We start from the raw sequence: 26486 nt of genomic DNA, 5'->3' as shown, positions 1-26486 counted from the left end.
ATATACTTCTCAAAAGGGTCCACAAACAACCAGTCACTGAAGGGTGTGCAAACCTCATTCACATGGTGGCACGTCAAGAACGCTGGCCCAGAGAAAATGCTGAATACGCATCCTCTGAAACACCAGTAAAGCAGTGGCGGGTGGGAGAAAATGAAGATGTAGAAGGGAGGAGATGTAATTCAACGGCAAACCAAGCCAAGAGCATCACATAGTAAGGCTAAAAAGGGAACGCAAACCCAATCCCCTCTGCTGCATCTCCCAGTCCTTCAATCTCCTGTTTAAAAAAATGTGTCAACAACCGTAAATCCCTCGGCATCCCAGAATCCCGGAAAGCACCTTTGAATGGGAGGGAGCAGGAGGAGCTGCCGGACTCACCATAATAGAGGAGACGTCTCCTTCCTTTTCCGCCTCCTTCTTTTTCTTTCTCACCTTCATTTGCTCTAAAGGAGCGGAATTCTATGATCCTGGTATCCAAGCAGGGCGAGGGGTCGCACTGAAAATAGAAGCTGATACAAATACTTAAGCTGAAATGATTCAACTGGGATAAGCCCCCACCCTCTCTCTTGTTAACCCACCCACTCTCCATCTTTTCCCTCCCACTCGTCCTCCCTGCCTCCCTCTGCCTCAGCCAGCACGCGACTCTTCATTATCACCCTTCTGATCAGCCCCTTCCCAACCAAACAAAGACGAGTGTGTTGCCACTGTGATTCTAGCTGCAGGTATTGACTTTAACAGTCAGATAGTGTTCTGAAGTATTCTGGTGATACAATAATACCAGACGCTATTTTGGGTTGAGCAGGCACCCCCATCCTGACTAGCTGTGAATGGGGACACTTTGACAGAGGATTAGGTGGGGTGGGGGGTTAGTTTGGTATTAGGGACACCCTCCATCCTCCCTCCACTCTCACCCCCAGCAGACACGCCCACTTGAGCCAGCTGAGTGGGAGCTCAATCCCACTGGTTTTTCTCTTCTTTGCTGGTAACCAAAATCCACGGCAGGACGACCGCTGCCACACGCTGCTCTGAGGAAAGAGCCACGTTGAGGCGGATCTGATCATTATCTGCAGCACGGTTATATGTACCGTATCCATATTATTACTCATGAGTGCAGAACTGATTTTATCTTGAAGGACCAGGACCACCCAGCTCATTGATTCCTGTCATGCCGCTGCTTTTCACAAATGTGAAAATATCGACGACCATTTATTTATAACACAAGGCTTAAAATAGAACAAGAAAAAAGATTCTTATAGTATGAGGCAAAACACAAATTTTAAAGCATGTTAAAATAAATATTAAGATCCACAACAAAACACTAATACAATTTATAGTTTGATGCTTGGATCTCAAAGGGGTTGTGATGCCTGACGCTGATGGTAACACATGCTAACCATTAACAAATAAACCACATTTTCATGTGTTTGTTAGCTGCATATGAACATCATTATTGAAGTAATTCAGCATTATTACGTACAAATTAGCATTGTACTATAAGTGAGATTGGGTTGTAAGGACTGTGTATATACTTTTATACTTTCAACTAAACAATGTAGAAGCATTTGAAATCATTTGAATTAAATCTAAAAATATTCTCCCACCCTCCTGAATTAATGTTTTCAAGAAAGACACTGAAGAGAGTGCCGACCTCCACTAAGCTGCAAATTTCTACCAAATATTATTGCTGACTTGAGGTCGACATTGCCACATGAGGTCCCATGTGTGGACCACATTAGGTCTCAAAACACAAATAGTTTGTGTATGTGTTTTGAGAGCTCACAGTTTCACCCTTTATTTGTAGTTGTAGTCTAAATGTAATCATGTTAAAATTCTTCATATTAATTTGCCATTTTTGCGATTATTTCTAGAGCTGCAAAATAAACTGGACAAAATTGAAAAAGAAATGAAGGTCAATGAAGTCATATTGACTAGTTTTGCCCTTAATAAAAAAAGTCAAATAAAATGTAAAATGAAGTTAGAAATAATCAATTTTTTTGTTATTTCAATATTATTTAAGCTTCTCAACATCCTCATTTATCACATTTGATCATTCTTTTTTGTTCTTTCATACTACTTGCTGATATTAATATGATACATATATGACAGTACGGGACTTCTTCTTCACCCCTTCTTTCATTTCTCCTCACAATGGTATATATATATATATATATATATATATATATATATATATATATATATACATATATACACATACATATATCTATATAAGTATGTATGTATACTGTGGAAATTTAGTCTCCCTCCATTCCCTTCTTACAGGTAACATAGTTTCTTCTCATCAACATTACATTGATTTATTAATAGCTGGAATGCGAAAATTGCCTCTTGCAACGTCACAGAGGAAAAACATCATTAACACTTTCTCGAGTGCGCCACATACATCATGTGTTTGTGGTCTTAACCTTTAGCTGAAAGACCTATTCGGCGTGTGTTGTAAAAAGTCAAGCAGTGACCCAGCTGACCACAGGACAGTGAATGGAGGGGGGCGGACGGCGGGGTGGGGTGTGGGGGGTGACAAATGGTGGAGGAAAGTAAAACGTGTGATTGGTGGCCACAGCGAGAAGCCTTCCCTGGAAACCCTGGTTGCCATGACTACAAGTGCAACAACAGAAGTGAAAGAGAGTCAGGTCTATTTTTGGAAAATTATTTGTTATGCTCGCACGCAGTACTATAGGAGTTCAACTTGACTGATATCATTTGATGACTGATGAATGTCTGTATTTTAATACAAACATTATGAACATTTTAAGTAATAACCTGTAAAAATGTACATTCCAAAATACCTTTCTGAGTTATTGTCTTGCATTAAAAAATACATACAACTAAATTGTGTCGCATTTAATAGTGTTCTAACACTCAATCTAAACAAAATCTAAGAAAAAAATATGACAATCTCCACAAAAAAAAATGAGATTTGCATTCAAATGAGGCCTATCTCCCTCAGACTGGCTCTGTTTCTGGCTACACAGACGTATCCGGGGGAGCTCAGCTACCTCAGAGGGGCTGTAAAACATCTCAGCATACTCATTCTGGGGAGTATCCTCGGTATTTGCAGACAATAACTTAAGGCTGGCAGAAGAAACACAAAGTCACACACACACACGGACACAAAATATTTACTGCTGCTGCTGCACGGAGCTCGCTCAAGGGCACAGTTCCCTTCTGTCACCTGGGACATGAAAAGGTTGGGCAGGGAGGGGGATGGAAGGAGGTGAGGGAGACGGAGGGAAAGTATTGTGCTCTCACTAAGAACATTCTACGTTAACCTATTTCCAAATATTAACATTTCAAACATTGACTGTGAGTGCTGCCAGTGGATGATATACTCTTGAACGAAGGCAACTGTTCAGTCATCCCATGAAGCACACTGTCTCGACTGAACAGCACAACTGTACACAGCATCTCAGCTACAGAAAGGCCAGTGAAATGTATGTAGTTATTAAACAAAACCATAAATCAGCTCTGGAGCGCGTGAGGTGTCTTGTCCCGAGATCGTCTGGGATCAAGTGCAGAAACTGCTGACTGCAACTTGGGGGAGAACCTGGAAGTCAAATTGGATTTCTTCCAACAGACTAGTCAGCTTTATAGACAAACTCCACACACAGGAACCCCACACTTGATCAATAGCTGTGAAATAGCTGCCGAAAAGTCACCTTAAGAGGCCTCTGAGGAGTCCAGCTCAAAGAGAGCAGGAGAGGAGATATTAAAGCACACATTGTGTTGAGATGGAGTTGCTCACGTTTAAATATGCGAAGAGCGGGATGATGAGAGAAATATGAGGAGTCAGCCGGTGTCACAGTTGAGCCAAACCACCCAAAGTCAAGCGTCATCTCTTATCTCAAGCGTGAGTTTGACCTGCTGTGTCCAGTCAGTAGTAAAACACTGGACTCTGCTGGACAAGCGGCTGCATAACACCGTCATGCACCATAGGATGTGCCAGCGTGGGCTTTGTTTTCCTTGAATTCTTCCACCATGATACGCTTAAATACAGCACGATCATCCACCTCAGTGTTTGGTACGACAGACAAGATAATGCATTCTTCCTTGCAAGCCTATAAAAGATTTTCAAGATGCCGTGTGTCCCAGTGGAACCTGCTTCTTAATTATACTGAGCCATCTCTACCTTAATGCTTCTCTAAGCAGGTAATAATTCTCACTCCATCACCCACTCTCACACTGAGGCATTCATACCATCACAAAAAGGTTTCTGCCAACAGTTCCATCCTGGTTTTGATGTTGGATCTCACAGCTGTTTACACTCAATGATCAGATGCAGGCTGAGAAGGAATCAATGAAAACAATCAAAGACAGTGCAATCTATGATGAAGAATCATTCATGAATTCAGGACACTGGCTGTATTGATTTGGGTTATGAGAATTTCTTCTCACTTTGTATTACATGTTTTGCTCATTTCAGTTTTAGTGATAGGCGCGGTTCCTTGTCTAAGCTGCCATTAAAGCTACACTGGAGTGATTCTCATCGCAGCCCGAATTGGTTCTGTTTCCAGCACTTCTGATATCACCGATAAATCTAGCCAGAAGTGAGCAAAGAGTCTCCCCGTCCATTTGGCCCCTCTGTTTCCGCTGCATTGGTCTTGTAGACAACGCTTTCTACATGAGTGGGACTGATAATGAGACCAACTGTAGACAGAGTGGCTCCCCATCACTTTATGAAATGGAAGGAGCTGAGTGCAAAAGCTTTTTGTCCTCACCACAACAACTGAGACAAACACAATGGATTATTAGAGCCTTATCGCACAGGCTGCACAAGAATAAAAAAGTAAAATATAGAATTCAAAAACTGAACATTTTGCACCTCTCCACTACAAGTCCAAACAGTTGCAAAGTATGTCTTAAGTATTGACCTTAGGAGCTGGGAGCTTGATGTGTGGCACATTTTAAACATAATAAGTTTGTTCTTGCATTTAGCCCTTTGTTTTTAGTCCTATGGCAAATATTACATCAGCCACCTAATAAATACTGTAGATCATCTTTTTTAAGATGCGTTTACTGACATTATTTTACTTTCCTTTTTGCATTACTAGATGACTGAATAATGTGGTGCGTTACATGTCCAAGCATTAAAATGCCCATCTGCTTTTTGCTTTAATGATGAAAATGTAACACTTTTCTTGATAACTGCACTATTACGTATAACTTTAAACAGAGTTCTGGGGTTTGAAGTAGGAATGACTGTTGTACTGTCATGTTAGTGTATTTTGCGGTACTACCATCCCTACTTCATTCTTCATTGAAGTCCACTGTTTTATACTTACTATACTATAATATAGATAATATAATATTATATTATTTATTTATAATATAAATATACTATAAAAAAAGTGGTTCGAACATCTCTACAGAAGAAACCTACTGACTTTTCAAGCTCTTGTTATTACAGTTCTTTCTGTAAGATGTGTGTAAATGTGGCTGTTTAATAATCGAGTCCTAGTTTGAAGGTTAATGATGACAAAATGTAAAAGCAGGATGACAGTTACAGAAATATAAGTGACAATCTAAGAAAACATGGCCTCTCTGTCTCACTGAAGGAATGTAAACCCACTTTAAAAACTACGCCGTAATCTTCCAATAAAAAATGTTCCCAGCGAGAAGAGTCCGCGAGAGGCAAACAGTTCATTCATCACAAAGTCATGTCTGTCAGGGAAACAAAACAAAAGCTGCTGTAAATGTCAGCGCTGTGTCTTCTACAATAACAGTGTGATGGCTCATAGAGCTATTTGTGTAAAAATAACATTGTCTGTTATTTTGGCCGGTCGGGCGGATGGAGGCGGAGAGTGTCGTAACTGGTTTCTGGTGATGGTTGGCAGGTAGGGCGCACCAGACGAGCGCAGACCACGAGCCATCTGTCCACCCGTGAACCCCCCAGAGCTTCCAAATGACACGCACCAACAACACCGTGGCTTTCTTTCTCCATCTCAAACATACAAGAACATGCGTAAACATGAATGCACACTTTTTAATTAAAGGAGAATAATCTAATCCATCTTCATCATGTGTTGAAACTGAGCCAAGTCGGCCAAATGGTCCATTCAGATGTGAAAAAAATGACAATGATCCAGATGATTTTAAACAAGATAAAAACGTCATTGACTATTCCAACGTTTATCTTCTCATTCTATCGCCACATGTCCTTTCACAGCCTCAGCAAATATACTTTCCAGACTGCAAAACAGAAGTGCCCCGAGCATCCAACCATTCAACCAGCTGGCCCTCAGGCAACGCAACATAATGGGTTTTAGATCGGAGAGACCTGCACCCATGACAGAGCAACCCACAAACTACGGGCCAGACACAGTAACAATCACACAGTTTATAGTCAGCCATCAATATTTAAATACAGTCCTCCATACGCTGGTGTGATGTCACGGGCCGTAACGTTTCCCTTCAATGTCCAACAGAGAAATATCGACATCCATAAGTTCTGACACATGGTGCAGTCCATGCTGGTCGTTCATGTATAGGCAGCCTAATCTGTTGATGGTAGCTTTGCCGAAGGCAGCACCAATTCAGATTCAATTACCATCTCACAAGACGTACCAAAACAAGAGTAGACCTCCAATGTAAAGTCTCCATCTGGAAGTCCGTCTGCCTAGTGGACTTTCCATGTGCCAAGAAAGCAAGAACCAGCATGACTGAACACTCCTCACGCAGAGAAGTAGCAGCTCCACTCATTTGTGACATCATCCCCCAAACTCTGAGCACAATGGTGACAGGAGTTGACCTCAAATGTCCCATAAATAATACCCTGAGATTTGTGACATTTGAAACACATTTACCACTTGAAATGGAAATGTACATTTGTTGCAGTGGGCTACTAAGGAGACATTCTCAGGAAGCACTCATCCTCAAAGTCAAGTATACGCCCTCATATTCGATATTATTATATCTCACCTTTAGTGAATGACTCACTACACAAAAAGAAAGAGAAAATACTTTACATGGATGGAACTCCAGTTCTATGAGTACAAGCAGAGCCCCCGAACGGACCTCACTATTGGTTTATCCCCGAGGCTGCACCTGAAAGAGCTTCATTTATGCTCCACTGGGGGAACGTCCCGTCAGTCACATAGAAATCATCTCCACGTGAAAACTATCACCATCCGTTGTAGGTTACCAACATCTTCCCGGGTTCCAGGAGAAGAGCAGCCGAGGTATGTCAGTTTCGTACCTCTATATTGTTGACTGAGAGCTCACTTTGACAGCATGTTTTGGTTGTTTTTACCTTAGCCACCGTTCCGAAATCCACAATAACAACAGTTAGCATGACCAAATAAACTGGTTTCTCTTCTGAAACCACTGTAATTGAAAGTTAAGTTCACACTTATTATGTTATTTATGAAATTCAAACTTATTTTCATATGGTGACTAATATCTCACTGCATTCAAAGGCCGACATAATGAGAACCAACCATCCTGTGCACATATTTAATCCCCATGATGTAACTGACAACCCAATAAAAAACTATTTTAGGAGCATTAACGCCTGAGGGTCACTGGATTTAAGGGGTCAGCATGGTCAAGCATGAGCAGCAAGTCTTCAACATATCTAATATTGTGCCGGAGTATCGCGGTCAAGCAGTCTGCCTGATTTAAGAGGTGCATTTAAACATTAACAACAGGAAGGAAATGTCAACATGTCAATACTGAGTAACAATGATGACCATTTCTCACTTCTTCAGTTGAAGACATCAGCTAGAATATTGCACAATATGTTGGAAATGAATTCACCCCAACCAAACGGCTACTGTGCCTTAAGACTTAAAGAGACATTTATGAGTAGAGGTAAAAGACTGTACTTGAAAAGACATCAATATTTTCAGAACATTGTGAAGAACTCCATTAATTTGAGCAATTGCGCAGGAACTTCAACATGATATTGATCATTTAACAGAGCTAACATCACAGGAGATTTGCTGTAGGTGACGAAAGTCATTGATTTTTTAATGCAATCCACACTTAAATCCAAATTATTGTTACACATTTCCCAGTGTAACTGTCAGAGTAAGTGAGAGAAAATACCCATCGAATGACTGCTGGCAGTTGGTTCGTGCAGAGCAGTCAATTTGATTCTGGTGGGCAGCAGCACTTTGACTTTACAATGCTGGACTCCTGCAGCAGTACACACCCGTGACTGACATCGGTGTTAGTCTTGCCCACCCCCCTCTGAGTGAGGGTGTGCCAGTTGACCCTGGGTGACCCCTGCGTGGGTCCATCCGTCACATACAGGCGCTGCTGACGTCCCATCACGATGACAGCCATGTGGGCTGTTAAATGAAAGCTTTCAAGCACATGCATAGATGAGTGCCTGAGTATCTATTGACAAGATATAATTGATGACCAAAATAACAAAATAATAAAGGCTTCAACAATAAATGCTTATCAATGCAAGCAACAGGAGGTTTTGATCTTTTGTGTGCCTCTCATCGCTTTAATTCAAGTTGGCAAAGGTAATAAATGCATAAAGGCAATGTGCAAAGTGCACACATTTTTGCCGACTATGGTACATTTACGTTCTCCAGCAGTGAAGGTTACAGCTGAGCAAAGAGACTAACAACCTATAATAGGACACAACCTTGACTCATGGCTACAGTTTAGAGGAGGACACGCTTCTCCTTGCACACAGCAGGCTAGCGTCATCATAGTCCTCTCCGTGCAGTCATGATTCTCATCTTAAAAATGTCCTCTGAAATGTAAGCTAATTTATTTTGAATGACAATGACACTGTTTTTGTCACCGGTGTAAGAGATACACAAACGCATTTTGGCAGTGGTCACTAATATATTGAGGTCATCTCCCAGAGGTTAACGGCAGGACATTCTCCTACAAGCCTTGTTTAAGGTTACGACAGGGTGACGGCAGTAACTCAAGAAATAAAGTCGTGCTTGTTTATAGCCAGCCTCTCACCTCATTGCACCTTGAAGTGCCTTCTATTAATCAGCACAAAGTTTAAAAATTCCCCAATGTTGGTGACGCTGTTGATGTATGATAGACAGACTGTATAAATGTAGATGATCCTCTACATTTGTGAAGTATGAAACAGATGCAGCAGCGAAAAATGTGAGTAAATGCAGTAAACCAATACACTAAAATTATAATCATAATATAAAAGAATGTAAATAACATTGATACGTTCAGCTTTGAGTCAGGAAAAAGCCCTGTGTCTCTCAGTGCCCTCATCATTTAAGCAACTCTACTGGGAAAAGGAGGGGTGACAGTTTTCTGTGGTGTGACTTTTTAAAGGAACAATAATAATATTCACAGGCAGCCACGGGAAAGAAGCACATGACGGTAATGTGTTCTTGCATTCAATAAAAAAATCATTCTTCTTCAGAGGATAGATGTGAAAAATTGACTGACTCCAAGATAGACCCCCACATGTATGGTAGATTTCCATTGTGTCAGTTTCCACTCATTGACCTTTTGGTCAGTTTAATTCAGTGCAGAACTGCCACTGGGTGATGCAAGAAGGATGCTAACATCCAATGGTCAACTGTATCAAACGCAGCAATATACAATACGGCATCACCTGTTTCAAATATGTCTCTGGCAACTCTTAGTCGAGCACATTCAGCCGTATGGTGTAACCTAAAACCACTGAAAATTTTAAATAAATAACGCTGCTGATGAGCTGGAGCGACGAAGACTGCTCACAGTTACAGTTAAGAAGTGTAATGCTCATAATCACTGGTCATAGATTATAGTTGAAGACATTGTTTCACATTTTGAAGCAATTCTAACTCACTTTAACATCTTGAGCGGCTGAAGGCATTTATTTACAACTATGACCCTGGAATCAAGCGAAAGCGCAGACTCTGTGGCGCAATGGTAGCGCGTCTGACTCCAGATCAGAAGGTTGCGTGTTCAAGTCACGTCAGGGTCAAAACATCGTTTTGTTTAGCCATGAAACTTCACGTGGGCGACAACTTGACGTGGCTCTGATGATGGCAACACCAAAAATCTGTCAAGGATATACATGTGGATACCTCCGTACAGTCTGAGGTCTTATACGAGCACTATTTCTCACTATTTGTACCCCGCTATATTGTCAAACATGCACACATTCACCCAGGAATGTATTTATTTATAAGCTTCATTTACTGACTGACCTGTGTCTGACATGCAGCATCATTGAACTCCTGCTTATCTTTGATTTATTCAGTAATACCACCAAGCTCCTTGCTTCCATCAATGACAATTTCCAGCGTCTGTTTTCAATGTGTTGAATAATCAGCGACACGTGCATGAACGATAGAGGTCGAAGCTTAAATGGCATGAATAACCTTCTGCTGAGAGGGACACCGCTCTGCTGCTCTCCTCTATTGTGTCAATCCTGCGTCCAAAATCATTCCCTCCAGCAAGTGCTTCGTTGTGCGTGTGTTTTTGCGCTCAGCATTTTCCCACCCGTGAAAATAGCTATTTGGCTTTCAGTAGGCCAAGGTCCCTCAAAAGTGAAGAGTACACTTTGGGTGTCAAAGATGGCTGACACACAGCTGACAGCACAGCGGTCAGCAACGCACACATGCAAGTTAAGGATGACAGCCACCTCGTCAGCAGCGACACTCGCAAAAACCTGACTCATATTGCGACGTCCGGGTGTGTTAGCTCAAGCACTGGAGCTGACAGACAGCTAAGTGTGCAATTAGATGGAAGTTAACATGCACATGCATGGAGGACTGCGTGCCTCTAAAGTCACCTGTCGCAATCCTGGAGAACCTCCCTGTGACAACTGGAGTTTCTAACATCTGAAAGCTATGTAAAGTAATAAAATCTCAATGTTTTTCTTTACAAGTGTGTCTGCCAAACATTCCGTCCTGAAACCTGCCAGTATTTTTGTTTGCAAAGGGATGAATTTCAATGCTAATGACTTTAAAAATACTTAAGGAAGGCAGGCAGCTTGAGGTTTTGTTCCTCATTCCTATTTGTAATTCTACAGCGAAGAAAACTCTGTGATGCAGTCTAGACCAATCACAGGAGAGATGTTTTTGTCTGTCTAGGAATTCATGTGCCTTCAGATCAAGAAGGAGTCCAAAAATATCCTCTGTTATCAACATGACAATATTCAATATCAAGGGAGTTGGCTGCAAGCAGCTGGAGGGCCGTTCTATTTTCAACAAGGTCGGTGTTTATGAAGTCTGCTGTGAGCAAACAGAGGAGAATAACCACTTATGGAAGGAGTGGTGATGAATTGATGTATCTAGCCTTTTAGAGGTGCTGGAGAAAAGCATCAGTCAAATAAGAAACAGAAGATATCAGCTCACAGCAAACACAAGAATGACTTCAGTGAGCGCTGACACAGCACTTAAACTCAAGTATCTTTACGCCTTAACGTTCAATTCAAACATCTACAGTAAAGAACAGGATAATAAATCGTACCCGTTTGTGTTCTGCTGTCCGCAACGCATGTTTTGTCCTTGCTTTACTGTATTTGTGATGGATTTCTGGCTCGTGCGGCGGGCTCAGAGGGCACCTACAGACCACGTAGCATCAATCCTGCGTACTTGTCCTGCCCTCAGGGCACAGCTGAGACACAGTGTTAACAGACGCAATAGAAGTGACCTATTCCTCACATGAAAAAAATGGACCTGGTCGCTCCAGATAACAGAATACTGACATTTGGATTAATTTGAGCATCATTCAGTTAAAGATACCTTCGTACGGCATGGAAAAACAGAACACTTTTTATTTTTCCTTTTGTACTTGGCACATAAATGATTGCATTTGTTTGAGCAAATATATCAGTGGTTCTCAGCTGCTCACCCAGATAAAATCTCATCTTCAGGGAATAGTATAACCAGACTTTGTAGCGGACAAAAGCTTAAGAGAAGACTACCACAGTACACTGTATACTTAAATGTGTGAATACCTGTATGACTGAATGTGTTCATGTAAAAACTGAAATAAATAGTCTTAATTAAAATTAAGTGACCATCGTAAAGCTCTTCTAGATCTTTTTTAGATTATTAAGATGTCACCTCGATAAAAAATATATAATAATTTAAATTAAATCTATAATAAAGTTATTTTCATCACATTTGGCTGAATTCTCAATTATTATTATTATTATTGTTAACAACAACAATAATAATAATACATGTAATAGATGTAATCTAAAGTTGGACTCACATGATTGTGTCTCCAAACTCTTTGACACAAACCATTGATTATACAATCATTGATCTAAACTATGAGCCTGATCTCGCTGGTTCACAATTCTTCCTGCCCTTCAAGCCCAAGTCTAGACTAAGTGCAGTTTCGTACACACAGACAACCCATTTTATTCAGCGCCTCAAAGAGTGAAGGGATTTCTGAGGTCAAGTGAAGGTCATGGAAATTCCTAAGATCGTGTCCAACCAGTCAATTCAGCCTTACTTTAGATTCTGTGGTCTGTGGTACAAATTAAATCTTCCACAGGTGCCAAGCTTATTTTTTTCCATCCCATAATACCCATTCTCAAAGCTGCTTGTGAACAATGCCGTATGAAACATTCCATCCTGGCGCTAGTAAGAAAGAAGCGATTCAGCCAGGATTCTCTGATGCCTCTTTGTGAGCGTGATGCTCCGTTTAAAGGTCTGTTTCCCAGTGATTCGACTCAGAACCAGCTGCAGACAAGAATACCAATCCAACCTTAAAGCTACCATCAACCTTTTGCAGTCAGTCGTCATTATGCCGGATAACTTCACCCTGCTACGGAGAATGCACAGCTCCAGCCTGCAGATGACAAAACTGATCATTTCTGCAGAGGTATTAGCTGGTGCAGAGTAAACCCAAGGTCAGTGAGAAGTTACAAAATTCTGTTTCGCAAGCAGAGACGGCAACCTTTTCCCCTCATATTACCCTCTATCAGGTGCAGTGGAATCTAGCCCTCAGGGTCCGAAACAGAAACTATATGTTGTTACAAAGCGGTATTTAGAGGTTGTGCTGTAGCTCTGGCGGGACATTCTAGGAGCATTCTATGGCTTCAGGGCGTCATAGCCAACGTCTCAGTAACAGAAATGTTCAGTGAACAAAAGCACCATTTGGCACAGTCAAGCCGTTCATCCTGTTCTACTGAGTCAGTTATGGTAGTTATGACAATATGACATAATCTTCAATAATTCCTCCATGATTCTGAGCATTTCATCTCTTCAATTAGGCTTTTAACCCCCGCCCCCCTCACTCCTCGACCATGAGCACCTCCTCCTCCACGCACTCTTGTTTGTCCCTTCCCACCCCCACACGTGTGCGCCCACTGACAAGAGGTGTGATTACCATCGATCTACACAACCTGGACCATGTCCTTAGCTCTGTGCACCAACCAACTGAATGGACCTACAGTCATGTCTGAAACAGAGGACAAACAAAATCTTCAACTGACTGATTCAAACTAAAGCAAAACAACTGAGTGGAGCAGCAGTGTACGTATTTTGAAGTCATGTTCAGTTGATGATGAGAATTTTTTTTTCAGTTATCAGTGTGCGCCGTGGAGTGGCAGGTGGTTAAATGGAAGGCATGGCGTAGTTAGAGGTGGGGGAGAGTAAGGAAAGTAATTATCAGGCCATAAAGGCATCAGTCCCGTGGGGTCAACTGAATTTGTATGTGTGCAAGACAGCAACGTGTCATTAGCTTTATCTGTAAGTAGAGAAGAACCAACGCCTCTAAAGACACAAGCACCATTTGACAAATGCCCATCATTCCCTATTGAATAGTCACTATAACAATACGCACATTTATGAATAGCTTGTGTCTGGACGTTACAAAAGCAAAGGCAAACCTTACAAATGCATGGTGTACTAAACAGGTTTGATAAGTGGATGATGAAACACTGTTTTTGAAGGCATTGCACAATTATACTTTAAAAAATGAAGCAATATGCTGTGTACGCTAAGCTGCATTATGACAATTGCTTTCAGATCTGTGACACAATGTCTCTTTGAGTAAAAGTAGGCTGATGCGAAACTCAAAGCTTTTAATCACTCTATTCTTCCGCACCTCTCACCATGAGCCATGACTGCAAGGAGTCGATGCTGCCGATAGAAAGGGCTAAAATGGTTGACTAAGAGCCAACCCTAAAATATGTTCCATTAAAAACAAAAGTTGTCAGAGTCCACACTAGAGAGAAATGGCTCATGTTGCTGTGAAAAAAGACGCAGCTCACCTTCAGCTGACCTTACGGGCTACAATCATGCTCTCTCTGCTTCACTCCTTCTTCTTATCTCTTCCTCACTCCCGTCTTCCTCTTATGTACTCTCCATCTTTTAATCCTCATCCTCTGAACCAATTGCTTTACTTCTCATTCTGACTCGCCAACGTGCAAAAAAGGACATCATTCTACTAAAAAGGAAAGAAGATTGAGATGTTAAACCAAGTAAGGAATCTGACCTGGAGCACAGACACAATAGGACAAGGATTTAACCAGTAGCAGGACAAACAACATGCCATGTACATTGGCTTCCAGTTGCAAGTTATTCATAACAGATGAGCATCTTTATGTTGTTTTCTTTCAAATGGATGTCATAAATATCACTGAAATCTAGATAATAAGGTGCCAACAATAAACCAAGCCTCTGAACTAACATTTTAACTAGCTGCAGAAAGTCGAGGATGTTTTTTGGCTTGTGACAACTTGATCAACGCAGTCCCCCGCCACCAAATAACCCCCTGGATTTGTGTATGCAGCCTGATTGTGGTCAAGGCGTTTGACTTGTAAAGAGGAGAGAAGGAGGATGTTGTGGACGAGGAATGCTGGAATTGGAGGTGACAAGTCAAAGTAGAAAAATATGGCAACCGAAGACTTTCAGTGATGCATGAAGAGGACAGGGGTGTCAAAGGAGGATGCAAGAGATAAGTTAAGGTAGAGTCGAATGGCTTTCAGTAGCAACCCTGGATGGGAAATGATGAAAGACAAAATCAAGATCAAGATGTCTTTCTCCCCCTAGTATGTTTAGGGATGTGATTCAGGTGATGGCTGTTCTCCGTGGTACATATCACCTATTTATATGGGCCAGTAGGCGCCAACAGTGTCTGATCAGCCCAGTCTATGGTCCATTGAGTGTACGGCTAGTGTCCGTCCATAATGTGTGCGTGTACATGAGTCACTGTATATTATAAATGCATAGATGATAATCATAAATGTTAACCACAGCACAACAAATGCACAGCATGAATCCATATAACCTCATGGCGGGAACCTGAGAATAACTTTTTTCCCACTGTAATGTATTTATACGACACATCAGTGGTCATTCCTCCAGAAAACAGAAGCTTCAATGTCACGCTCGTCGCCCATCCGAAGGGAGGCCATCTTGGTGGTGAAATCATTTTGTCATACAGGGAGGAGTTACCAATGCCAATGCAATTAACTGAAGCATGCATGAGTGCCGAATTCATTAACCTCCATCTTTTATGATCCGGTGTGTGGGAGGATGTGGTGAGAATAGGAGGAGGGATGTAACACACTCTTTGTTCCAGACAAACCAGGAAGTGCGGGTGGCAGAAACAGGGAAAAAAATGGTGGATTGCAAAGGAATCTATGAAAGATATTCTGCGATCTGCCCGCCAGCAAAATAATGAGTCGATTCCCGACTGTTTATTTTTCCTTGTTGGGGCCAGGAAGAGTCTTCCAGCTATTGTTGCCGTGGGCTGTCTCTTAGAGCAACAGTCCAATGCCTGGAACTGTTATTTAGCCGTCAGCTATCCAATATCACACATTTAAGTCAGAGAATTTCTGACCTCGTCTGAAGCTAGGAATACATTTGCGAGCAGTTTAAAACAGGCTCACACTCCCTCTGTAAAACGGGAAACAGGTGGCACAGTTTAAGGAAATGTAGTGAATGCATGGAAGAAAAAAAAATCTCTTCGAATGAAGATGCCAAAAATTAGGACAATGTGCGAAAGTGGGACACGTTGGACAGAAACGTATGATTTGATAAGCTCTTTCTCCCTCTCACTGGGAATTCACTGGTGCTCCTGGCTCCAGATAATTTGATTAGGCATAAAGCAGCTTGGAGAATTTATGCACCGGCGTGACAGGGGTTTCCCGTTCGGATGGTCAGTGTGGATGAGAGGACAAAGTCTAATCGGTTAACATGCCATTCCTGCCATGCTGTTCTCACTGGCCAAAACATAAAAATGACTCAGTGACAGTAAAGGTCCCACTCCTCTCACCCAACAAGTGACCAGGAACAAGTGAGTAGATCCCCATCTCTCTGCATGAGAAAAGCAGGCCATCTTGAGCCCGTTTTTTTTCTTCATTCTTAAATTGAACTTGAACTTGAAGAACCATCTAAATGTATTGAATAATCCAAAAAGCATCCTGCTATGACACGTCAGTACCCAGGCTCAAGAGGAATCATTCTCCTAGGAACTCAAATAAACGCCAAGTCAGATGTAAAAACAAATTTAGGCGACATTGTTGAGCAAACTTTGAACATTTTTCTCTAGAATTTATGAATGAAGATAGTAATTGACTAAAGTAGGTGCACTTTTCGTGGTTATCTAGTTTGATATTTTAAATTAGCGCATGGTAAAATGCATTAGATTTAAGACAAGAGCTGGACACAAGCCAGCAACCCGAAGTTCCCAGGGGACGTTCTCTATGCCATTGCACAGTCGCCTGCCATAATCAAAATCAGATGAAATCACAGGCAAGGTAACTGATGAAATCAGAGACTTTTTCTTTATCCTTAAAGCGCTCTAAATGTGCTGTTTTCGCCCGCGTGTCCACAGCTCCGGCCACAGAGCCAATCTCCTGGAGGTGTGGAATCGAGAAGCAGCTTTTGAGTCCGGCTATGGTGTCGGAACTTCAGACACGCAAGTGAAAACAGCTCATTATGAGCGCTTTATTGTGAATAAAAGATGTGAGGAGTTCATGACTCAAGTTCAGAACATTGCTGTGTTTGTTTCAGGAGTCAGTCTCAATGGCGCAGCCCGTTTTCCAAACTAGTTTTGAAAAGCGTTTTTAAGCCAGGTGCAGCACTGACCTTTCTACGGCACAGACAGCACCTGTGCATTCGCAACTTATAGACCGCTGCTGCTTATGTATGAAAAAGATCTATTTTCCTTCTTAAATTTAGTGGGTGCGGCTAATATTCCGCTGCGCCCTATAGTCCAGAAATTACGATTATTTCAGTGACCCCACAACAAAATCAATATTTTTGCAGTAGGTGCCCATTTTTCTGTCTCTCAAAAGCCTGAGCATGTTCCTGAAGTTGAAATTAGGCAGGTACTGTACTCCAAAATATGATGATCATGAAACAGAAGACAGAGAAGTTTGGATTCAATCAATTAAATTAAATTTAATTTAAATACACATAGCTCGTATAGTTTAACACCAGCGCTCCGATAAGAACACAGAAAACCTTCCTGCTTGTAAAGCTGCTCTCTAAAAGCAGTTCTATACCTGCTCTATGAGTGCTAAATATAGTGTGAAGTGCTGAGAAAACTCTGACTCACTGGTGATTGTTGCACGGAGAACACAAGCATGTACTGGCAGTAGTGATCATATACGCAGGCATGGCTGGGAGTTGTCGTGTTCTGCGAGATTCTGCGATTCTTTCAGAATCAGATATGATTGGTTTGAGAGCAATGTGTTACGTTGCGCTTCCAAAAATACCTCATGCCACTCTGACTTTGCCACCTTTCTCAGCGAGACTCTTCCTATCTATTTTAGGGCACAGAGAGAGTTGGAAGGCCACCAAGCAGGAGTTACCATCATGCCAACAAGGGCAGCCAAAACCACAGGAATGAAGATGAGAGCGCACAAAGCTACAGTGTTACAGTGACAGGACAGAGTGCATCTCTCTGAACCAGGGGACAAATTAACTCCAATGCATGACGCCCAGCAGTGTTCATCAAAGCTAGCCGCTCCAGAGAAATAGCAAAAGAGAGTAGACCAACAAAACAAGTGCAGCTACCAGTCGTGAGAGATGTGAAACGGTGACATGAAAGCTGGTGGAGGGCATCCAAAGGTGAGGAAGAATCCTTATCATCGTTCATGAATGGCATTATGTGTGAGCGAATCAATACTGTATCACACTGAAACACGACTCTGGCAAAGATTTACAAACTTCCCAGGGATCAGCATCTTTCATACAAGCACCACACACTGAGAACACAACCTATGGATTCTGTGCAGTGTGTTAAGCAGTCGTAATGTTAACTTGACCTTATGATTGTTTTTCCGTTTTGGCAGAATCGTCCACAACAGCTGCTTGTTTATGCTCAGGTCGAATAACGTTGCCAGCAGCATAATTCAAAACCGGGCGCCCATTGGCACAAAGTACAGTAAATGTCATTGATACTGACTAGATCTTTCACGGTCAAATCTCCCCACATGCATTCGGAATGCCAGAAATGCTCCAACCTGGGAATGCTAGCTATGAAGTGAAATACACAATCATACTCTGCTTCCAAAAGTGATTTGCCACACTGATATTACATTCATTCCTGACCAGCTCAGGGTCTGGCCCTGATCTACTTGGTCATGGCAGGACCCTCGGTAGGTCGTGTTCAGTAGCTGCTGTCGTTTCATGTGCACGTTGTTGTTCATGTGTTCATTACGACTGTACATCCAGATTATTCCATAACAGTCGTTCAACATGCTCAGCATAAAACAATAGGAGAGGAAGCAAGGAAGACCCACGTGCGCTTCAGTTTCTCTTCCATCATATGAAGAGCTTGGTCATCAATAAAACACTCATGCATGCATTATGGATGATTTTGTCAGTGCATTCAGGCCCACACACAGACATGTAAGGCACAAAAATATGAAAGAGCTCATAGATTAAATCCACTGTTTGGTTGTGTGTCTTGAATAAACAAGAATATGGATGAGCTGGCTGAGCTCCAACACTTGCAGTACAGCGACTAACATGGTTAACTCTGAGAAACCATTTGAAGAATTTATAGCCTCTCTAAAATCATCAGACCATGTGACTAGAGTTAATCTAATATGGCTAAACGACACACACACTAGTCTAGAGGGATTTATATGTAAAGCTGGGAGGTGTATGGACAACTTGGACCTGTAGCATAGCAAGACTCCCCGCATGCTTTTTTAGAAGGGACGCACAGATATCTAAAAATGTTGACACCATAAAGACAGATAAATATGTTTCCCAGTGGAAACTGAACAGGAAGGTGTCAAGGTGTTTTGTGACCAGCTGATCTCAGTAGTCTAGCTGTGGTTGATGTGCATACTCTCTCGCACACATTCACACACACACACACAGAGTCACGCTCCGGTGATGCCAGGGGAGCAGATGAAGCCACCAGGAAGCCAACCCTCATCTGTTACCTTTCTCTTTTGTTCCCGGGACTGTGCTCTCCTGCTCTTCCTCCGCTTCTCCTTCTCGTCCTCTAATGCATTCACATCCACTTCCCCCCGATTCTTCTTCAATTGGGAGGCCGCGTGAGCCATGATGGGTAATGGAAAAAAAAAAAGCTGAAGCACCACACACTACACACGCGTGCCTCACCTGAAATCCCAGAGAAGTTCAGAGGTGCTAATTGACAAAACCGGGATCTCAGAGGAAAAAATCGGGGCAGAAAAGGAAAGGGGGGGAAAGGGAAGAAAAATGCCCTCCTTGAAAAGGAGAATGGAGAAGAGTAGGTTTCTTTTGTTTACATGTATATCCTCTGTGTGCCCTTTCTTTTGGTTGTTGCTCTGCAAGTCATTTTTCTCTTAAAAAGTGACGGGAGAGGAGAAGTGTCTGCTTCTCCCTGTGTCCTCCTCCTCCACCTCCTCCTCCTCCTCCTCGTGTGTCCTCCGCTGGCAGTGTGAGAGGAGCGCGTCCAGGAGAGGTGAGGACAAACCGGATGGAGAGAAAAGAGACACGAGCATCACCAGCACAGAGGTGGAGGGAGGGAGGGAGGAGTGATGGAGAAAAGGAGCGAGAGAGAGAGAAAGCAAGAATGGAGGGAGGGTGCAAAGGGAGTGGTTACCGTGACAACCACAATCTGTATCAGTCCTTCCTGAAGAATGTCTCTCTCTCTCTCTGTTTTGATCCCCACTTTCAGACCTCACCTGCTCCATTCATTCAAAACTGGGCGTGTGCTTGTTCACACGTGTGTGTTGGGCTGGGGGTTGCGTGAGTGGAGGGGTGACAGAGGTGACACTTAAATAAGCAGGGTCACCTTTTCCAGGATTTATTTTTCTCACCAAATTTTCTCTCGAAAACCAAAGGCTATGATTAATATAAAAAGTGTAGATGTGTACAACAAAATATATTTTTAAAAAATCAATAACAATATGTAATAATATGAGCATTATAAAACATGAGTGAAGAAACCACAAGATAAGTTAAAGGTAAGTTAAGTAAAGCAAACAAATCAATTCAACATTTCCATGTGAAAAATTATTTTTAGATGGGAGCAAGTGTAGCAGAAGTTTGGAGTCAACCCAAGCTATCTAGCTAAAGGACAGGCTGGCAGTAACATGGTGAAACTTGAGTGAGTGGAAAAGTCATAGGGCCAAAAGGTGACTGTTATTACTCCACACAAAAGTTTATCGCAAAGAGGATACGACATTCCTCCAGGTCAGGGGTGGGAAAATAAATTCCTTAAGCAGACTGAGACTAGTGTGAGGGGCCGTCAAGCCAAAAGACAGAAGGACAGAGGAAAAAGAAGATTTAATGTAACTTTAACTGTAACTTTTTTTAAAATTATGAAATAAGAAAGTATAATCATGGCATAACATTATACAATTAAAAGTACATTTAATGAATTATATATTTATTTGATTTCACATACATTTTTTAAAAGCTTATCAGGATAAATGATTTATATTGTATATATTATATTTTCATGGTTTATTTATCCCCCAATATTTTATTTATGAGGTACAGAAAACTTCTGTTAAAATGAGCATCACTCATAATCCAATAAAGGTAAATAAAGAAAAAAACAGTGACTTTCTATTTGGAATTTGAAAAGTAAATAAAGCCAAAGGGTCATGACTGAAGCAAAGGGAACCACGTCTGTGACTTGATGAACTGAAACCATGGGGCAACCAAAAAAACAAGGCTCATCAGATCAGGTCTATTCCATTGTTTCTTTCAATTTTATTCAGCATGTTACAGACTGAACAGCCACTGTCTATGTCCGGTTACTTTGTTTGTATATCACCAACAACATCACCAAGCATCACCGAGCATCTTAGTTTCAATTCATAGTTTCCTCTACAAGCATTGGAACATTATGAGGAAGATGGCATAAACAGATCATTGATGTGTTGATGAAAATGACTAGTGTTTGTTGACTTTTGTTGACCTCATCACTGACCTGCGAGCTATTTTATATGATACAGTTGTTAGAGCATCACCATGATCCTTGGCCATCTTGGAATGCTGGCTGACACCAGTACTAAAGTTCATGTCCTTGTAGGCAAACATGTCTGATACCCCTTCTGGGACTTGAACTCACAGAGCGGCTACTACAGGCAATTAATGGACGATGTTCAGGAGAAACACTGGAGCCATTTCTGTCCCGCAGCCATTGAACTGTTTGAGTTTAGGGGCAGATATACTGCACGCTCCAGCTGAAGAAATGGTTCCATTCATGTTATGAATGGAGACATACACATACATTTAGTGAGTTCTGGGAGGACAAAATGTAACATTTAATTTTTTAAATTAATTTTAAAAATAAAAGAAGATCCCCTTGACTTGTTGCGTGACCAATTTCTTTTTAAATTGGTCACGCAAATTTAGCAAATCAGCCTCAGCTCATGGTGCTGCCTCACACCCAAACACCGTAGCTGTGTATTATTGAGGGTATTGTGGATTATACTAAAGCAACCCTGTAAATCTCCTTATTATTTTTTAAGCTTTTTGGGTTGTTTCATTCCAGTTGCTAAAAGCAACTAAAAGGACACAATGATCACTGACGAACACAAGTCACAATGAATGACCATCAGGTATTTGTTTATCTAGTATAATGCTAAAGAATAACGCTCACTAAACAATTGCCAAACTAAAGAAGCCCTAGTGCTGCTTCCATCCCAGAAAGAAAGCCCAGACTCTACCACTAACCTGTTGAACGACGCAAGCATGAGCGCTACTCATGCTTGCGTCGACTACTTCCAACAAGAAGCCCAGCGACTCAGAGAGCAGCAACACAGTGCAAATCATGTGACCACAATTTCATGGGAGGCAACATTTGTACTGACAACAACTTGTATATTGGGAATAAAATACAAATAAGAAAAATCCAGATTGTTTATTTACATTTTAAGATGAATTTGTAACTATAAATTTGACACAATTCCCAATCTTATTTGAGTGAGGAATCATCATTGTGTAGTACTTCCCCCTTCTTTTAAGTCAAAACAATACAGAAAAATCACTCATTAATCATGCATGACTGACCAAAGCAGCTCATAAATAATGTCATTATTTAATAATATGCCCCAACAATAATGTTCCACCCCCCCTCACAATTCACGTCTGTGGGCTCATTTCAGGACACAACATTATAAGGTCAGTGAGGATCCCCAATCTAGCTTTGTGTTGAAGCTTGTGAGACATTAACCGAGTGGAGAGATTCCGTGATGGGAGGAAGGAATCTCAATCATTTTCTCTGACTATGAGAGGGATGGAGAGAAGTGAGGCTGAGAGAGCCACCCCCCCCCTCCCCAACCGCAGCATGTCCTTCACAGTCACCACGTCAGACATGGCAGCGTGCAGGCAGACGCCGTGCAGAGCAGCCATCTTTGTGTTTCTCTGGCTTCCGCCTGCGTGTCAGAGGTCTTACTCGACACCGGGGCTGCCTCATCGCATGCCTGTCAGCCGCCTCCCACCCGCCAGCTGTGAATAAGCACTCTTTGCTTTTCAATGTACACAGAACTCACTGGGAAGCATATGGAGAGAAGCTGGGCGAGAGAAAGGAGATGATCGCTCACTGGTGCTCGTGAAAGACGCAACTAGCCTCTGGGGACTCAGGGGACAGGCTTAGCCGGTGGACACCAGCCATGTCACAACATCACCGTGAAATCCCCTTTTCTCTTCTTGAAATATATTCGCCTTCCCTCAGCCCCCACCTCATTTTTCTTTCTTTCCAAGCCCAAATACCAGCGACCGGCATCAAGGGGGAGTACGGTGACTTACAGCCCCCATCATGCATCAGAGGGTGTCACATTATGCCATATTATCATGTGGTTGCTAGGCGAGGACCAATGGAGGGACTCTAGGGAGGACAGGATGGATGGATAAGGAGCGTGGAGAGGTAAGGCGAGGGATTGGGGAAGGTGGGGGCAGACAGGGCGTTTGTGCACTTGATAAATAAACTGGCAATCTGTGAGAAAAGCCCTTTGTCCCCTGAGAAGAATGCCATTACGAGACCATAAAAGCTGAAGTTTATATCCAATAATTGATGGAAAATAAGCCCCCAAATCATTCAGTAAAGAGTGGTTCATTCATTGGTGGCAAGGAGAGCATCCAAATGCCGACTTGTAGTAGAAGCAGTGCCAAGGAACGCTGGTTTAAGTAGATAGTATTTCGGTAAGAAATATTGCTGCACGAGGGCACATTTGGCTTGAAGCCGGAGTGGAGACAGATATCCACTGCCGGACTGGTTCCACATGCTTTCAGTAAATCATCTGTGTTCTTAGTGTTTTACAATAAGTGTATGACACAACACATTTATTCATTAGTCTACAAGATCTCACTTAGTCAATCATCACTTCCTTCAGTGAACACATGAACTAAATGTTTGTTTTAACTGTTTCAATTTGTTGGTCGAGTTTGTCCGTCCTATCCAGACCGCTCACCCTCAGCCTATTACCCTGCGGACTCTCACTGACAAGTCAAGAAACTTTGCTGGGATGAAGGACGGGCGTGAGGGTTTTTTAACATGGCCTGACCAACGTGTTCCCTAAAGTCGTGACCGAAAGATTTCTTTGGTGCCACCTAATCCTGTCCGTCAAATGAACATACCACAAAGTAGCCATAGAAACCCATGGATTATGAAAGTTTTTTTTCAACGTAATAAATGATCATTTGTATTGTTGTGTTAGTCAAAATAACCTTTTGAATTTTGACAGCGTCTCATAAAAGGAAGCATATGTTCAGCAAGAATACTGAAGTGGCTGCATTACCAGGTGATGTCAAGAGGCTCACACTGCCCCACTCAAAACTGACAATGCGCAAAATCGAGTCCTCAGGCCTCATAGTTCATTTCACTCACAAATTGTCATCCACTGAGTCTGAATAAGCAAATAAGATCAATGTAGCTCTTAAATAGACAAAGCAGAATTTCTCAACCTGTTCCCCCTCCAGACCTCGTGAATTAGATTGCTTCATTTCCCAGACTCTACATATCCAGTTACACCAATCCCCACGGGTGCAACTTGACCAATCACAGCATTAATTCAATTGACCCCGGAGACCCCGGCCCGCCACAACAGTGTGGCCCAGCTGACAAAGACAGGCGAGGCTGCGGCCGCATCTGGAGCCTTTCAGAGCCTCTGGTCACAGAGAGGTCACAGAATAAAATTGTACTGGGGTCACAAGATGGTTTTGAATAAGTTCTGTGCGAGGAATTAATCTTTACAGTTTGATCAAAGTTATTAATGGCTTTTATTTTAAAAAAAAGTCTTTGTACTGTTGCGATGAGTCTCTTAATAACTATTGACCAAAGTCAGCTGACAGACACTGTCTGCCTTAATTTAACTCAGTGTTAATGAAAAGCACACGCTCTACATTATATCACAAGCCTTCACGATCTCAACCGAAATACAGTACAACAGCTGACCTGAGTTTATTCATGAGATGCCAGGTGTCACCATTATAGCTGCGAGTCAACTCAGACTACAACAGATTGGATGCTTTTCCATACAGCTAAGGTGGTCCAGAGATAAACAACATCTGGCAGCCGTGCATTTAAACATTTCCACTGCGTCCGTCTGAGATTAAATAGTAGGGCAGAGTCAGGACCAGAATTACAATACATTCTGAGCCGGGGATGTCCTGGGCTCAAAGATTCTTTACCAGTAATGAAACTGTCTGAAACACAGGGACTAACCAGTGTTTGTAAATAAACAATGAGCTTTCGATTTAAAAACATGTGCTCAGTTTCACTTACAGCTGTGGGACACAGACACTCAATCCGTCATGACAGGACGACTGACACTTTGGTTTAAACATTGCTGCTCTCTAGTGGTCAACAGGAGGTACAGGCCCCTCCACTGGTATTATCAAGACAAAAACAAAGTACACAATGCATCCATTCGTACAGTACATATGTAAAAAGGAGCTGACCTGTGCTGTACATGGTTAGACCTTAGTTAAATACTTGCTTTATTTGATAAAATGCTCAACACAAATGAATAATCTGTGCAGGTTATGTGGAATACTGACATATTAAAGAAGAAATGATGAAACTGTACATTGTTGTTATATCACTGTCTTCGCCTGCTACATTTTTCTTGCACCAGAATCTGTTTCAATAACTAGAAAACTGAATAAAAAATCCTCTCGATTGTGAAATCTGAAGACATGTGAATAGAACGAACTCAAGTTTGGACTTCATGGCAGCACTACAGTCAGCCTCAATGTAACAATGTTCAACATTTCATGTCAGATCTTTCAGTTCATCAAGGAGAGTCAAATCACAAGGGACACATCCTCTGAAGCAGAAACACCCAATTGCAACCCTCTTTTGCATCATGATCTCTTTTACCCCATTTTCTAACTTCTCTCATCTACCACTAGGTGCACGCTTTGACCCACTTAGCCACTAAAAATTCCACCTCCATGTGTGTCACGACCGAGAGAGGTCTCCTAAATCAGACTGAAATGTCCTTCCACTGTTCCCCCACTGAGGGGCAGACTCACAGTGAGGGAGCAGAGCGGTAGACAACACACAGGCTGGCAGGCAGACAACAAGGTGGGGTCTGCCAAAGGATGAAGAATTGGATTTTGGCAACCATTTGAAGCAAGGGATACACAGTAAAGGAATATTTCATTATAGCATTGCATGGAACAATACTGAAGATAGGACTATGTAATGAAATGCAATGTATATTGTGAATACTTAACTGCTTGTGAAGGTCTAAGCCAAAAGTGAGAACACCCCTCAGTGAAACACCTATTTTCTCAGTCGGCCATAAGACTCTCACTGGTTGCCCTGGATACCTCCCCTCCGTGACGACGATAACTGAGACCTCACGCACCTCCACAGCACATTAAAAGACGCCCCTCAAACAGAGTTTAGGTTTGGCGACCTGCTGTTTCTGTATTGCTTCATGGGCCATTTGAGCATCTTCATGAGCAGAGCCTGCATTCTGGGACATTACAAAGCTTTTCTACTTCTGTGCATAAATCCACAAACCGTGTGTTTTCTGTTGCAAATTAAACAATATATTTTCCTCCCTTAACAGAGGAAACAGAGTCAGTAAGCAAACTGCAGGCTGTTGAGGGCAGTGATCAATGGAGAGTTAATATCTGACACAAGGAGGAGAAGGGTTGCACTTC

The 26486-nt window shown here is 42.1% G+C and overlaps 1 protein-coding gene and 1 non-coding gene across 11 annotated transcripts in view; one reads left to right on the top strand and one right to left on the bottom strand.

The window, feature by feature from the left end:
• Window positions 1–19800, bottom strand: part of LOC128764979 (ankyrin-3-like) — a 75678-nt gene extending 55878 nt beyond the window's left edge. For 7 of the 10 annotated variants that reach the window (XM_053875317.1, XM_053875318.1, XM_053875319.1 and 4 more), the window contains exon 1: window positions 19313–19797. In XM_053875317.1, coding sequence (XP_053731292.1) covers window positions 19313–19435 — 123 coding nt within the window. In that variant the 5' untranslated portion in view covers window positions 19436–19797. Of the gene's footprint in view, window positions 1–19312 lie in introns of all 10 variants that reach the window. The other 3 variants (XM_053875326.1, XM_053875328.1, XM_053875323.1) reach the window with 3 other exon arrangements.
• Window positions 9848–9919, top strand: trnaw-cca (transfer RNA tryptophan (anticodon CCA)). Its single transcript has one exon. It is a non-coding gene; the product is annotated as a tRNA-Trp (tRNA).
• Window positions 19801–26486: the final 6686 nt, after the last annotated feature.

The sequence above is a fragment of the Synchiropus splendidus genome, chromosome 9 (assembly GCF_027744825.2).
Source record: "Synchiropus splendidus isolate RoL2022-P1 chromosome 9, RoL_Sspl_1.0, whole genome shotgun sequence".
NCBI classification, from domain to species: Eukaryota; Metazoa; Chordata; class Actinopteri; order Syngnathiformes; family Callionymidae; genus Synchiropus; species Synchiropus splendidus.
Note: the sequence above shows the minus strand (reverse complement) of the source record. Positions and strands in the feature narration are given on the sequence as shown.